Genomic DNA, 15,382 nt, shown 5'->3' with positions numbered 1-15,382 from the left:
GACACAGTAACATATATTTTGATTCTGATACTTCTATAGTCACCCCGCAGGTGTTAGCTTTCATTTGATACCAAGATCATTATGTAGGCCCTTGTGATTGTGGAGATATTCTATATTCACTGTGGGCATGTCATTTCGAGCAGAATAGGACCTATAAGAACAGGGTAGCTCTGATCATGAGAGTGTTGCAGATATTTGCCAGTATATCAATCCCAACTCATCCAAACCGACGCTACAATCTTGCAGGCAACGCACTATGTCAACGCACACCAGCACACAAAGTGATGGCGTATAGTGAGAGAGAGCAACGTAATGCCAGATGGAGATTGAGTAAGGCGAGCAGCTCGCATTTGGCTAGTTGTCCCGTTTCCGACAATGACAGACGACGTCCCCTAGGGTTGAATAACGTAGTGGTTACATTTACATTTTTGGCATTTAGCAGACGCCTTTATCCAAAGCGACTTACAACGAAATACATTTGACTAACTAAGTGAATCATCTATCCACCAGTCATAGCATGAAAAATAATGCTGCTCAGGCCCCGGGCCATTGGCAGTCATTGTGCTGGTGCTTAGTGCAAGTGAAAAGCATATAATCCAACAGCAGTCATCCAGTTTAGCCAGTAGCCTAGATCACACACATAGACTTCCACATACTGTTACACACAACATCACAAGAACACAAGATCTGTCTAAATTAAACCATATCAAAAAGGCATCCCCTTCCTGCGTGCCTGGTCTTGCAATGGCATGGTCAGGTTAAATGTTTTCGATAATTATCCCAAAATATTGAAGAGTTGTCTGGGGGCTAATGTCTCTTGTAAAGTACAATTCAACCCTCATCTGTCAACTCATTCAGTCAATTCTTGAAATTAAATTAAAATAAATCCATGTGTTGAGAAAATCCTCATTACACATATTTGTGGGAAATTAAGTCATTTCAATGTAAATGTATTTTAAGACACATAGGTCCATATCAGTAACAAACATTATTAAAACATACAATACAAGGAGAACAAATTACATCATTGCAGTTCACAAGTCCACAGTGATTAAAATACATATAGACATTTGTTCCAATGTTTCCAAAAACAAGAGGAATACCTTGTATCACTTTGTGTGGGCTCAGTTAAGGCCATTATGATTACATTTCTTTTAATCAATCATACTGCATGACACATACCGGTACATTTGTACAGAAAATTCCTCAATACAGCATGAAAGGTGGGAACAAACACCTGCACTTGTCTTGTCCATCTTGGGAGCTTGAGCAAGATTCTGAATGCATCATTCATTATGTTCTTATTCCTGTTGTAAAGCATTTTGAGCTGCATTTCTTGTATGAAAGGTGCTATATAAATAAAGTTTTACTTACTTACTTACTATCATTCGACAACAGCATGTTTGGATACTGGATTCTGATTGGCTAGCAACATTGGTAAATATCTCAAGAACCCACTGTTCAGACCGCATTTCCAGTATCAATGCGCCTCCCAATCAATCTGCTTAAGAACACCTGTGCTGACCTACAATGCAATCGTTGATCTTGTTTATGGGACTATATTCTGTGGCGGAAAGAAAAATATATATTCTGAAACGATTAATGATTGTAAATACATTAATTTAATGTTACAACTGTGTATTTATTTGTTATATTATGTGGTGGCTGTTTACCATTCGAGGGAGGGGGTTGTGGAGACATTTACCACTGTACAGCGTTTTCCTACTCGGCTTCACCTCATGCCACAACCCTGTAACAGTGGTAAATGAGTCCACAACCCCCTTCCTCTCGTGGTAAATTGAATGCCACCTGAAGCTTTTTTATTGTTATAGCTGCACCACAAGTGGGCTGTATAGAGTGGAGTACAGTAGTCTCTAAAAAGGCCTGTTTTAACATAATCTGTACACATATGCAATTTGCGTGCCAGCATACTGGCTTGTGCATACAGTTTGCAACACTGGCGCTGCACATCGTCGTCATCACATAGATCATTCCTGATGATGTGACCCAAATAATTTACTCTGTTCGCCACATATAGGCTAGTGCTTGGTCTGCCATAAAGAAGGAAGGAAAATCTTGCTACTGGTCCTCCTTGGTTTTAGCGATCCTGACAATTTAATGTCATACTGCACACCATAACGTGAGGAGACTCTAAGCAGTTGCTGTAAGCCAGCACTATAGGAGTAAGTAAGAAATACATTTCTTAACCACCTTCCATCATAAAAATAGGGATAAGCAAAGGCTTTGACTTCTGGTCAAACATCAAAATCTTGTTCAGAAATGTTTTAATAAATTCCAACGTTGTTGAAAATCAATGACACATCGCTAGTCAACTAACACAGCTTGTTTTGTGAGCCTAACAATGTAAAGTAGTGTTATCTAGGTAGTAGTTGGGATTACTCACCGAATCCTTTGCATTGCAATATTTCGCTTGACTAGCGAGTGTGTCATTGATTTTCAACAACGTTGACATTTATATATTATTATTATTATATATATTTGATTGGTTGGCGACTTGTTCCCAGTTTCACCAGCTACTGTCACATTTATGAATAACTTACCAACATGTATTAATGGGTTAACAATATTTCTAACTGATAAAATGTGACGATTATGAAAAGTGTAACAGCATTTATCCTTTATAAATGAGTTACTAACATTAATTGTTGACTTAGAAACACTTGTAACTGAGAATAATTAATGTGCACCTACAGTATAACATCTAAAATAAGGCACTCCAAGCAAAGTATCAACTTTCATTCACCAAGCAATTATGAACACTAATGAATGTTCATTGAGGACATCAATTAAAGTGTTTACTGTTTAATGTTTATTTTTAATCAGTTATTTCACTGATGTTGGGTTAGGATTAGGATTTCCCATGCCAATAAACCCCTTTGAGGGAGAAGAAGAGAGAGAGAGAGAGAGAGAGAGAGAGAGAGAGAGAGAGAGAGAGAGAGAGAGAGAGAGAGAGAGAGAGACAGACAGACAGACAGACAGACAGACAGACAGACAGACAGACAGACACACACACACACACACACACACACACACACACACAGCATGACAGAGAAAGAGAGAAAGACAGGGGGAAAGTGACATGGAGAAAGAAAGAAAGAGGCCGAAAAAAGAGATGGGGAGAAACAAAGACCAAGTACCAACACAAAAATAATCGAGAAAAAGAGAGGAAGAAAGAAAAAGAAAGGCGAGAGAGAGGCCAGGGTCCTGAATGAAACATTGAGGTCAGGGCGCATCAATGAAAAATCCATGAGTGAGTAGGAAGCAGTGGAAGTGAGAATCCCCATCCACTTCCTGCATGGGAACAACGTATGCAGGATGGCTGCCACGCCATCTCTGTCCTCTTTACAAGCCCCGCCATATCGCCTGGGAGCGGGTGTTAAAAATGCATTACCCAATTTAGAGACTATACGAGGAGAGAGGGGTCGGCATGGTGATAAGTCAACCTCGCCTCAGGGCTTGTTTCCGCTGCACAGACGTGACACGGTAATGACCCGCCCCCCCCAGCAGCCATACGATCCTGGTCACATTTTCCTGGTCTATTTTGTTCTTCCGTTCTTCTTCCTCCTTGACCGGACGAGCAGCGTTACCTCGAGAGGCCTTGAGCCTGCCAGAGCGCTCGAGGAGGCGACAATCTGCGCGTCCGTACTGATACCCCGCTGACATGCAACAGAAGATCAGTTTGGGGGGCGAGGGGATAAGACAAGAGAGCGCTTCTCTCCTCGGTCATCTAGACAGACTGTGTTTTTTGCTCAGCGTTTCAAGGTTGAGTGAATTGAACAGGTGTTGTGTTGTGTTGTGTTGTGTTCAGGCCAAAAATATTCCTGTCCTTGCGTCACGTCTCGCGTCCCAGTCTGCGTCAAAAGTAAACAAGACATAAAATGAAACAAACCGTGCTTGTTTGCTTTTCAGTGGCAGAAGTTGTCCTGCCGCTCTTAAGATCGAAACATTTAGGATATGTCGCGGGATAAACAAACATGCCCAAGACAAATAGATTTGAAACCCTGGGGTGCACTGTGGTATTTTGGACACCTGGCTAGTAAAAATACATCTCTGTTTACTATGAATACTGATCGCTTGTGACATAGAGCACAGCACTTCTACGCACACATGTAAACACACTCTGGGAGCTGTATGACCGTGAACCTTAAGTGAACCAAATAAAGACCTTGCGTCGTAGTGCAGACCTCAACTCAGACAGACCCTCCCCTCGCTATGAGCTCCAAAAAAAGGCAGCCGTCAAAGGGAGGCGTCAAAACACCATGTGCTTGTTTTTACCCCTGCCCACCCCCCAGCCCTCCTTTTTTTCCAAAAGGATGGCAACATAAATCCCTCAGTAGTGTTTGCTCCCTATATTTACAGGGAGGGGGGGAGCAGCAGAGAGAGCGAAGAGAGCAAATTTCATCATCCTGAAGATGGAGTGGCAGCACATCGCCCCTAAATCAAACGTGTCATCGGTGTAGCCTGTGCTTTTCCACCCACAATAACATCCCAGACAGGCTTTGAACCAATCATCGTCCCCCCTCTGCCCAAATTTGGTATCCTCCTCTTTGGTGGTCCCTGGTTTCTCTTTTTTGTGCGTATTGTTTTTGTTCTTTCTGGGGGCTCATGATGTTGTTGTGCTGGACTCAGCTACTTGTCCAGATACACACTGCACCTGTCATGTGCTCAGTGCCTCACAAGAAAGCATCAATTACTTTTTAACATTTGGCAGGGGGGCTCAGTAGCAGACGAGGGGTGGAGATAGAGATTTACTTCTCTCAGAAGACCTAATTTTATCAACCCTGCTGCTTCCCTTCGCTTTTCCCATTTTCCACACTTTGAGTTCTCAGATCAGCCCTTAATAAACCTCAGATGGCCTCCTTGGGTGGTTTCCAGGAACACAATAAATTAGCTCTTTCGGAGAGTCTAGCCTCTTCAAAACAATACTTAAAAGATGTCACGTCTGTCCAAAAGACGCGATCTTACTGTGGGTAGGATAAACATGCTTGTGTATCCTTGGATGTTTGTGTTCATGATTAATAATCATGATTAAGTCAACCTTTCAGAGCACCAAGCCACAGTTAAATATGTGATTAAATGTCAGTTTCACTATGCTTCTTTGTAAGATATAATGTGACGTAATGTAGTCGAGTTGCACAGAACTCGCAAAAGGGAAAGGGTTGAAAAAAGCGTTCAAAGTTGTTCAGAGCCAAAAAATCTGATTTCCTTTTTTTGTCATCAGACGCAACTTTAAGTTTTGAACTAAACGAAACTGGTTCCAGGTTTTTTTTCATTGGTCGATCGACTTGGCTACGAGAGGAGTCAGGAAGCAGATGGCTTGTTTGTTTACTCCACTAAGACTCGTAAGGTAAGATCTTCTAAGTATGTTCATAGCGACTTTGTTAGTTAAGTTAGTTGTTAGTTACTAGTTGAAACCAGTGTGTTCGTGTATTTCAGGCATGAAAACAGGTCGGGGTGAAAAAGGTGAGAAGGATATGAGACCCGGATCCTGCTAGGGCAGTCGGAGACTGAGAGCCAAAAAAGATTATTGGGGTACCAGAAAGAGACACATCATACATGCGGGCTCACAAAAGCTCTCCCTCTCACTCTCCCTCACTCACACACACACTCCAATAGGCTACGAGACCAGTGGCGTCATTTCAGCAAAAGCCACGATATGGCATGGTACCGAATGGGGGGGTAGAGGTGGATTTTCCCCCTCCAAATCAGTTCTGCAATAGTCAATTTTAGTGAGTTGTTTCTGTACAAAAACGAAAATATGAATGTATAATTAAGTGCAAATAAAGTATCTTTACATGTTCACATGTAAACACAACAGCGGCTCTACTTCCTGAGAGTCCTCAGGAAGGACCACAACAAGCAGGAGATACTGGTGGCCTTCTACCGCGGCGGAGTGGAGAGCATCCTCACCTACGGCATCTGCAACTGGTTCTCCAGCTGCACAGCCGCAGAGAGAAATGCGCTACAGAGAGTCGTAAGAACAGCCCAGAAGATCACCGGCGCCCCCCTCCCCTCTCTGGAAGAGCTGTACAACACACGCTGCCTCAGGAAGGCCTCCAAGATCTCCAGAGACCCATCCCACCCTGGGTACGAACACTTTGCCCGGCTGCCCTCGAACAGGCGGTACAGGACCATGGCCACAAGGACAAACAGACTGAAGAACAGCTTCTACCACAGGGCCGTCCAGGCCCTGAACACAGCAAAGACCTAGGTTCTGGGCCCTGGACAGTCTGGACGGATTGATGGCAGCTGCTGGATTGAAAAATCAGGTGTAGTGCTGAGGCACAAATGTGTACATTTCAAGCCTGCAAACTGCGACACTTTAAATGAATGTGCAATAACACTATGTGCAATATGACAACCCTAGGGTACATAAGGTTGCAGATAAATAGGAAATGTTAGAATAGGTATAGCATAGCATAGAGTACAGCACAGTGTTTTATCTGTACAGTATAGTATAGTGGATAGTGTACATAGCCTTTATTTATGTAAACCAGCTCTTTTCCCTTCTTTTTTTTTCTTCTTTTTTTTTTCTTTCCTAGCACCAGGGGAGCCACCCCTCCCAAATGTCGTTGTTTGGTACCTGTACTATAGCAATGACAATAAAGACCATTCATTCATTCATTCATACACATATGTTGTATAAGAAACTAGACTGACAACTTCTCATGAAATGCGCAACAGTGCAGCTTTAATATAAGCTAGTACAGTGTTTCCCAAACTGTGGGGCGTGGGGGGTACTGCAGGGGGGGCGCACAGCTGATAGCTGTCAATCTAGAGGGGGAGTGGTTGGGGGTGGGGTTAACCAACTATTGTTACTGCCCATTACCTGCCTGTGTGAAGGTGTGAAAAAGAATGAAAACTTGATTTCAGGGTTAACAACTTTCAAATACTCATGTCGTCTTACATTTTTTCCTGATTTCTTTGTATAATGCAACATTTGAAAGCTTACAATCTGTAGTTTAAGCATATGTAAAAACAGAAAAATGACTTTGCTTACTTGATGATCATTCCACCATATCGCGTCACATATGTTAGGCACTGTATATCTTTCAGAGTATCAACCAGGGGCGGATTTAGGATCGTAGGAGATCCGGGGCTTAGCCCAGAGGGAGAATGTAATGTGCGCGCCGGAAAATTTTGCCTTCAACCTTCAACTTACCACCACCTTAAAGCGGACAAAAGGCACTGGAGAACACATATACATTCACACCCTTTAATGAAGCAAACTAATTGTGGTGGTTCTGGGCACAGAGGGAGGTCAGCACACGTAGCTCCCCCTGCCAGTCACCATCATTTATATTTGTATAGAATTGCATAATTGATGGGCTGAGGCTAGTTATGTTACAGTATGTATATCAGGGCAGACTCTGTGCTCACCACTTATATTGTATTTAGAGTCTTGTCCTGTGTTATATGACGATATATTACATGTATTGTTGGCCTGTGTATAGTACTGTGAAATCAAATCCCCCCTGGGACATTAAACAAACTTAGTTAGTTAGCGTTACATCTTAGGATAGATTTGAGTCATGTTCTGTATACATACATACTACCATAAGGGCATACTTAATGTGGTTACTCCATGTTTACTAGCTGTAACATTAACGTTACATCATTCTTTTTCACTTGTTACTCAGTCAACCAGAGTGCAGATATCAAAGACTATCAGCCTGTTATTCACTTTATTTGTATAAAGTGAATAACCACTTCATTCCATCTGTTTTTCAAATAAAGTCCATTCCATTCCATAAGTATTATCCTTTGTTTGATTTCTTACCATGTACCGTAACAGTACCTTGCTATGTTTCATTTTCATTATAACATAACGTTATGTTATGATAGCCAGCTAGCATTAGCAAACCGGAAAAGTAGTGTCAGTGAGTCAGTCACCTTTCTAATAAGATTCACAAACCTGAAACATCATCTATGTCATCACTGCTGGTGATGTCATTGTTGTCAGCTGCTGATACGGCTGCTGCAACAGTTCTTGGCGCTTGTTTTGTTGAAAACAACTTTCGGATATCCATCCTTACACTTTTGCAAGTCAGGCACTGATTGAGATCACTTCTTCTTCAGGGCAGGGTAGGCTACGCAGTATGCAGGCTAATGTCGCGCAGCTGCTGCCTCTCTGTTGGACTCCGGTACTGCACGTTACTCACGAGAGTTTTTTTATTTATTTAAAAAAAAAATAATAAGTAAAACATTCGGGGCTTTTCAGAAAACATCCGGGGCTTGAGCCCCAGTAGCCACCCCATAGCGCCGCCCCTGGTATCAACACTAGAATGCTATAGTGACCAACAAAGTGTAATACTGTATGGAAATAGAAAATCAATATGATTTCATCCTTAAGTCAATAATTCCGAAAGGTACAATGGTGCAAAAACAATTTGGTGCTTAGATGCTACAACCTGTCAAAAGGCAATTTGATTTGGTCTGGCAATTTGATTTGGCAAACTGTTCCACTTGGATTGAGGAAGACATGGGCCAAAATCCACACAATGTTTATTTTGTAATAAAGTAAGTAACCAAGCACTTACTCATCTCATGACAGTGGTCCTAGATTTAGCCAAAAATCCAAAGTCGCTGAGAGACGCGAGCAGGGTTTGGGTGAAGTTGTGTGACGCGCTAAAACAATTCGCTTCAGATAAAAGGTACGTTTAAAGCATTTATTGAATATAAAATGATCAAACTTGATCCTAACCCTAACCAAAACCCAAAAATCCATAAGCGACCAAAAACAAAGAATATCAAACAAATCGTAAATAATATGCGGTCAACAAAAAATACAGCGACCCTGTCTCCCCTCTCTCTCCACTCCCGCCATACAGGTAAACAGGTGCTTAAAGTAACCTCAGGTAGGCCCGCCCATAATCATGTGACTTCCGGAAGGGTTATCAAACAATAAACGTGATCAAAACAATAAACAAACAAATCAAATAAGCTCATAATAAACCCATTAGCTTTTTGTACTAAATACCCAATAAATCATATTCATGGCTCATACATAAATGCATCAAACTAATGCATTCCACCAGAACACATGACATTCAGAACTAGAAGACCAAAACACAGCTCCTTACCCTTAAGATGGTTGTATCATGTGATGAGTGTAGAGCTCTTTAATTTGTGAGTTAATAATAAACACACTTTGTGTTGAGTCTTCTTCTTCTTGCTTTGATGCTGAAGCCTGAAAAAAATAGAGCAAAATATTATTAGTCTATGCAAGAAGCACTTTTTCTAGATGTTTCTGTGGAAACATTTTACAAGACTCTTTCAATATTATGTCTATTCATCACAGAATCTGAACAATTTATGCTACTAAACTTCTTCTTTGTCTTATCTTTTACATTCCAATCAACTCAATTTCAACTCAGGGAAATCTAACATATTGACCACCATTCTCTATGCAGATGTCTTTCAATTCATGGATATGATGAGATTTCAAATACATTTTCTGAATTGATTGAAGCTGAAGTCCTCTCTAGATATTCAATCAGGCCCCTCACCCAGACCATTTAGCCTCAAACTACCACCCCCCATCAACATAAAGACAGTTGACAGTGAATTGGCACTTGAATGCAAAACAACAACACTTGTTTTAGTGTCAGGGTTAGGAAAATGTAGTACTGTTTTTAAATGTTGAGGTTAGTAAAACACAGTATAAGGTTAGGCTGGAATTTTTATGTGGTTCGTTACTGTGTTTCGGCTGACAACAATGCAAAAAAACAAGGGAATAAGAACCATCCTTCAAATGACGACGCTTTCTCTTGGATGTGATTCCTCTCCCTCAACATTTCACACAAGAGGAGGGTTATACTAGTTGCTTTTGATTAACCACACGTATAAAACCTCTAAAAGCTCTACTCCGGTTCTCAAAATACTCAACAGCACAGTTTAGATCAAACTCCCAGCAGGTGAATGGAAAAGTCTCAGTGGAGACTTCTCCTGCGAAACGCTCTATGCCTCTGGAGCTATTGGCAGATAGAGACGGTGTTGACAGCTTCATCTTAACCTACGTTCAGAAGGGCTGCCAAAATAACTCTCTGGTAAGGTAAATAATGGCTGTATTTTTTTCTATTAAAGCCCGCCTGACAGCGCAGGGACAGGTGTTTCACTCCCTCGGACTAAGAGTAAGCGGTGGCACGTTTGGGATTTCTTTATATTTAGCCGATGACTAAACCCACAGCGGGACTTCTGGAAAAGCACAACTGTGGTGGTTGCCAATACAAGAGGTGGAAGTAACGTCAGCAGGCCTGAAGTCTTTGGGGTACGGGAAGCAGGTGACTTTAGGCAGGTTGATATACTAGCCCCTAAGCCTTGTCTTCAGTTTGAAGAGAACACTAGCCTCCCACTGGCTATGGGGGAGAATCCTTTTGTTTTGGCAAGAGGCAGATAGAAAGCAGCTTCGCTGGCAGTCTCTTCTAAATCTGGAAGGGTGCCTGTATTATCTGATGCTGGGTGTTGTGATACCTATGCAGTATTATCTATTGGTGATAGGAGCTGTCTTTGACTGATGGAGGGAGGTCAAGATAAACAATGTTCAGAGTGTTTGAGAGAGTGAGAGAGACAATGAGTAGGAGTGTGTGCATGTTTGTGTGTTTGGGAGAAAAAGAGAGACACTACATGTGTATGTATGTAAACGTGTACAGTATATGTGTGTTAAGAGGTATGCATTTTAACAGGTTCCACCTGTCGTAGGAACAATTCCGTCACTGCCCTCACTGCGAAGGTACAAGAGCAGACTTGTCTTCCCAGCACCTGTCAGTCCCATACACACCACGTCACACTCTGGTCTGGGGGGTGGGGGTCCTTTACAGCACAGTGCCCGGAAACACTGAAGAGAATAACAGAACAAGATATCATTCAAATGATTGGATTACATAGTGCTTTTCCAGGTCGTAGCCTTGCTTAGCTTAGCCTTGTCAACAGCCAATAAAAAGGGGATTGTATAAAACTACTGAGAAATATAGTGCCCTGCATAGGTAATGGGGTGGTGAAGCATTTTCTCCTCTTTTGGCTCTACTCTCCAACATTTAGATTTTAAATCAAACAATTACTATGAGTTTAAAGTAGAGAGGATGTTATTTGGTGGTATTTGCGTATATTTGGTTTCACCATTCAGAAATTACACACTGTATTTTAGGATACATAATTGAAAAAAGAAAAACGCACCGGTGAGCTCTGTATTTGCAAACGGGCTGATAAGAAACTCAGAAAATCAAGAGAAGAAGACTTTCCAGGAGGGAGGTGTGAATGTATCAGAGACTACCATCATCTGCAGAATATTTCACCAGCCAAACTAAAGACACTTCACTACAACGTACAAACAACTAGTTATCCTCAAAAAAGATGGTTAGGTTCCAGTTTGCTAAACAAAAGTACCCAAGAGCCTGCAGAGGTCTGGAAAAAGGTTTTGTTGACAGATAATATGTAAAAACACGTTTGGTGAAAAAAGGATCTGCCCATGATTTACACAGCATACCACCTCATCTGTGAAACATGGTGCAGTGGGTGTTAGGAGTGGGCAGGTATAGCTGCCACTAGAACTGGCTCACCTGTCTTTATTGATGATTGTAACTTATGATGGCAGCAGCAGCAGGATGAATTCTGAAGTGTGCAGAAACATCTTGTCTGCTCGAGTGCAAGCAAATGCCTCCAAATTCATTGGATGGCGCTTCATCATACAGTAAGCAACAATAACCCAAAACATACTGACATAGCAACTACTATTAGGAGTTTTTCAGGGCCAGAAAGTGGAAAGGTATTGATTGGCCAAGTCAACCTTCAGATTTAAATGCAATTAAACATTTAATTTCCTGATGATACGATTTTAGGCAAAAAGATCTCAAAATAAACAACAACTGAAGATGGCTGCAGTACAGGCCAGGCAGAGCTTCACCAGAGGAGATACCCAGCATCTGGTGGGGTCAATGGGTTGCAGACTTCAGGCAGTTATTGCATGCAAAGGATTGTCAACCAAATACTGGGCGTCATAAATCTGTTCCATTATTTTTGGGTACCCTGAGAAATGGGGATTATGTATGAAAAGTGGTGTAATTTCTGAAACCAATATGCACAGCAATACTATCAAAAAGCAGAGAATCTGTACTTTAACATTATAGCTACTACAACATTATAGTAATTGTTTGATTTGAAATATACACTTTTGGAGTGTAGAGTCAAAAGAAGAAAAAATGCTTCACTGTGTGTGTGTGTGTGTGTGTGTGTGTGTGTGTGTGTGTGTGTGTGTGTGTGTGTGTGTGTGTGTGTGTGTGTGTGTGTGTGTGAAATACGTATTCAGCACATCAACCATTTTTGTATTCAAATTTCCATTGCAGCTATTCACATGACATTTAGAGCAGACATTGAATAATTGAGTTATCACTTGCGGATAATGGCCCCAATGGTGCTTATAGGAGCATTTACGAGTTGAGAAATCCGTCTGTAACCAGCGCCATCACTATGCTGCTCAACAATCTTGTTGGGAGAGTTCTTTGCCTCTACCCATCATGAGATGTTTCTTGCAGGAAAGCTTGGTGACAAATTATTTCTTTACTTGCATTCAGAGGTGGAAAAACCTTTTTGTCAATGAGTGGAAGTACTTACCCACCAACATGCACTAACCCAGCTGATTCTAATTAGGACAGGTATGAACCATCATTAGTGGTATAAGCTGGGTTAGTGCTTTTTCTTACTGTGTTCAATAAAAAAATCCACTTTATTGCACATCAATTTTTAGGGATTGGAGTGTTTCCTCCTCCCAACAACACTGCTAACACCCCTTCCTGACCTTCTGCATTACACTTGGTCTCTGACTTATCATCTCTTTCCCCCCTCTCCCCTGATGATATTCTAACACTGATCACTTCTAAGCAGGCAACCACTTGCCCTCTCTATCCCATCCCCTCCCCTCTTCTCCAATCCATTTCCAATTACCTTGTTCCTTTCTTTACCACTGTAATCAACTCCTCCTTATCCACAGGATCCTGTCCAGGCAGCATTCAAGATATCCAGAGTCATGCCTCTCCTCAAGGAACCAACCCTTGACCCGTCTTCTGTCCACAACTACAGATCGTTACCTCTCTCCTTATTTTCTAAAACCCAAGAATCTAAACAACTATCTGCCTATCTCCGTCAGAACAACCTCATGGACCCCCACCAATACGGCTTTAAGTCTGGGCACTCTACTCCTTGATGTCACGGGTGCCCTCCACTCTGCTCAAGCTTCCTCCCTCTCATCTGTTCTCACTCTCCTGGACCTGTCTGTTGCCTTCAACACGGTAAACCACCTGATCCTTCTTGCTATCCTCTCAGAACTAGGCATCTCTGGCACTGCACTCTCCTGGTTTGCTTCCTACCTGGCTGGTCGCTCCTACCAGGTGACTTGGAGAGGATCGTTGTCTTCTCCATGAACTCTCACCTCTGTCCTAGGGCTCTGTCCGAGGGCCCTTACTGTTCTTCTTCTATACCAAGTCTCTTGGCTCAGTAATCTCCTCACATGGGTTCTCCTACCACAGCTACGCAGATGACACTCAACTCTTTCAGTCTTTCCCCCCCTCTGACCTACATGTGGCAACTGCGTGTCTTGCTGACATCTTTACAAGGACTTCAGGTCACCACTTCAATCCAACCCTGGGATACAAGGACAATGACAAGGACAATACAATGATGGTTGCACATACCTAGTTAATGTGATCACTTGTTAACCTTCGCACTACTGATGTTTACAATACTACCTTTGCACATACTGTATATTGCACATACCTCTTTGATATAGCCTCTTTTATACATCTGTGCATTACATACTGTACATAAACTACATTAACTGTACATAGCTCATAACTGTATATACCTCTTAACTACCATACTTGCCTTACGGTACCTATCACTATCATTGTCATGTTTTTATATCATTGTTCTTATATCACTATTTGCACTTCTGGTTAGATGCTGAACTGCATTCCTTGTCTAGTACTTGTACTCTACAATGACAATAAAGTTGAATCTAATCTAATCTAATCAAATCTAATCTAATCTACTCTTCCTCCCTGAGAAAGCCTGCCTTCTCCAAGACTCTCCATCACAGTTGAGAACTGTAATCTCCTCGCAGACAGCCAAGAACCTGGGAGTGATCCTGGAAAACCGCCTATCCTGTGTGGAGAACATCGCAGCGACAGCACACTCCTGCAGATTCTTACTTTACAACATCAGAAGGATACGACCATTCCTCACCAGAGAAGCAGCTCAACTCTTGATCCAGTCACTGGTCATCTCCCGCCTTGACTACTGCACACACTCCTACACACTCCTGGCCGGGCCTCCCCGACTCCGCTATCAGACCTCTGCAGCTCATCCAGAATGCTGCCGCCCTTCAGGTTTTCAACCTCCCCAAATTCTCTCATGTTACCCCCCTCCTTCGCACCCTTCACTGGCTCCCGATAGCAGCTCGCATCAGATTCAAGACCCTGGTGCACACCTACCAGGCTGCAAAAGGGACAGCCCCTGCCTACCTGCAAGCTATGGTCACCCCCCAAACCTCAGCCCGTTCACTCCGCTCCTCCCCCTCTTCTGGCCGACTGGCCCCACCACCTCTACGCCAACACGGCAGTCTCGCTGCTCGGTCACGTCTCTTCACTAGACTGGCTCCCCGCTGGTGGAATGAGCTGCCCACGGCTGTCAGAACTGCAGAATCACTGCCCATCTTCCGTTGGAGACTGAAGACCCATCTCTTCAGGCTACACCTTAACTGTTCCTCCTGAGACATCTACTACCCCCCTGCACTGTGTCTCCAGAGACACCTACCTCCCCTCCTATACTGTATGTCCTGAGTCAATTAATAAATACATTTAAAAAAAGTTATTCTAGCACGACGACTGCCCCCTGACCTAACGAATGGCCCCTGACCTGAGCATAGATTACTTTTCCTGCTACGACAACTGGATAGATGATTCACAAACTTAAATATATTGATTGTAAGTTGCTTTGGAATAAGGCGTCTGCTAAATGCCAAAACTTTAATGTAATGAGTGTTACATTTTATTTAGCTGTGTAGTTTTATTGTGTCTGGTCTATCTGGTCCAAATTGTGAATTGCTGCAATGGAAATATGTTGAACAAATGTTGTTTTGATGTGTTGAATAATTATTTCCCCCACTGTATGTATGTGTGTGTTTGTGTATGTGTGAGTGAATGCAACTGTGTGTGTGTGTGTTTATGTGTGTGTATGAGAGAGAGTGAGTGAGAGAGAGAGAGAGAGAGAGAGAGAGAGAGAGAGACAGGGCCTTGTCTGATTGGGCCCTCATGGTGGCCACAGGCAGACCTGTCACTTGATGAATCACGGCCTGTGACTGGGGGCCTGC

General features: G+C 42.5%; 1 protein-coding gene across 1 annotated transcript in view; it reads right to left on the bottom strand.

Moving 5' to 3' along the window:
* The window catches only part of arl15a (ADP-ribosylation factor-like 15a), a gene marked incomplete at both ends in the record, with an annotated part of 134,057 nt that extends 119,631 nt beyond the window's left edge, over positions 1-14,426 (bottom strand). Inside the window, 2 exon segments of the mRNA XM_080531546.1 lie at positions 10,714-10,858; positions 14,331-14,426. Coding sequence (XP_080387672.1) covers positions 10,714-10,858; positions 14,331-14,426 — 241 coding nt within the window.
* Between the last annotated feature and the right edge of the window lie 956 nt (positions 14,427-15,382).

The sequence above is a fragment of the Nansenia antarctica genome (genome assembly GCF_963989245.1).
Source record: "Nansenia antarctica genome assembly, chromosome: 5".
In the NCBI taxonomy this organism is placed as follows: Eukaryota; Metazoa; Chordata; class Actinopteri; order Argentiniformes; family Microstomatidae; genus Nansenia; species Nansenia antarctica.
Note: the sequence above shows the minus strand (reverse complement) of the source record. Positions and strands in the feature narration are given on the sequence as shown.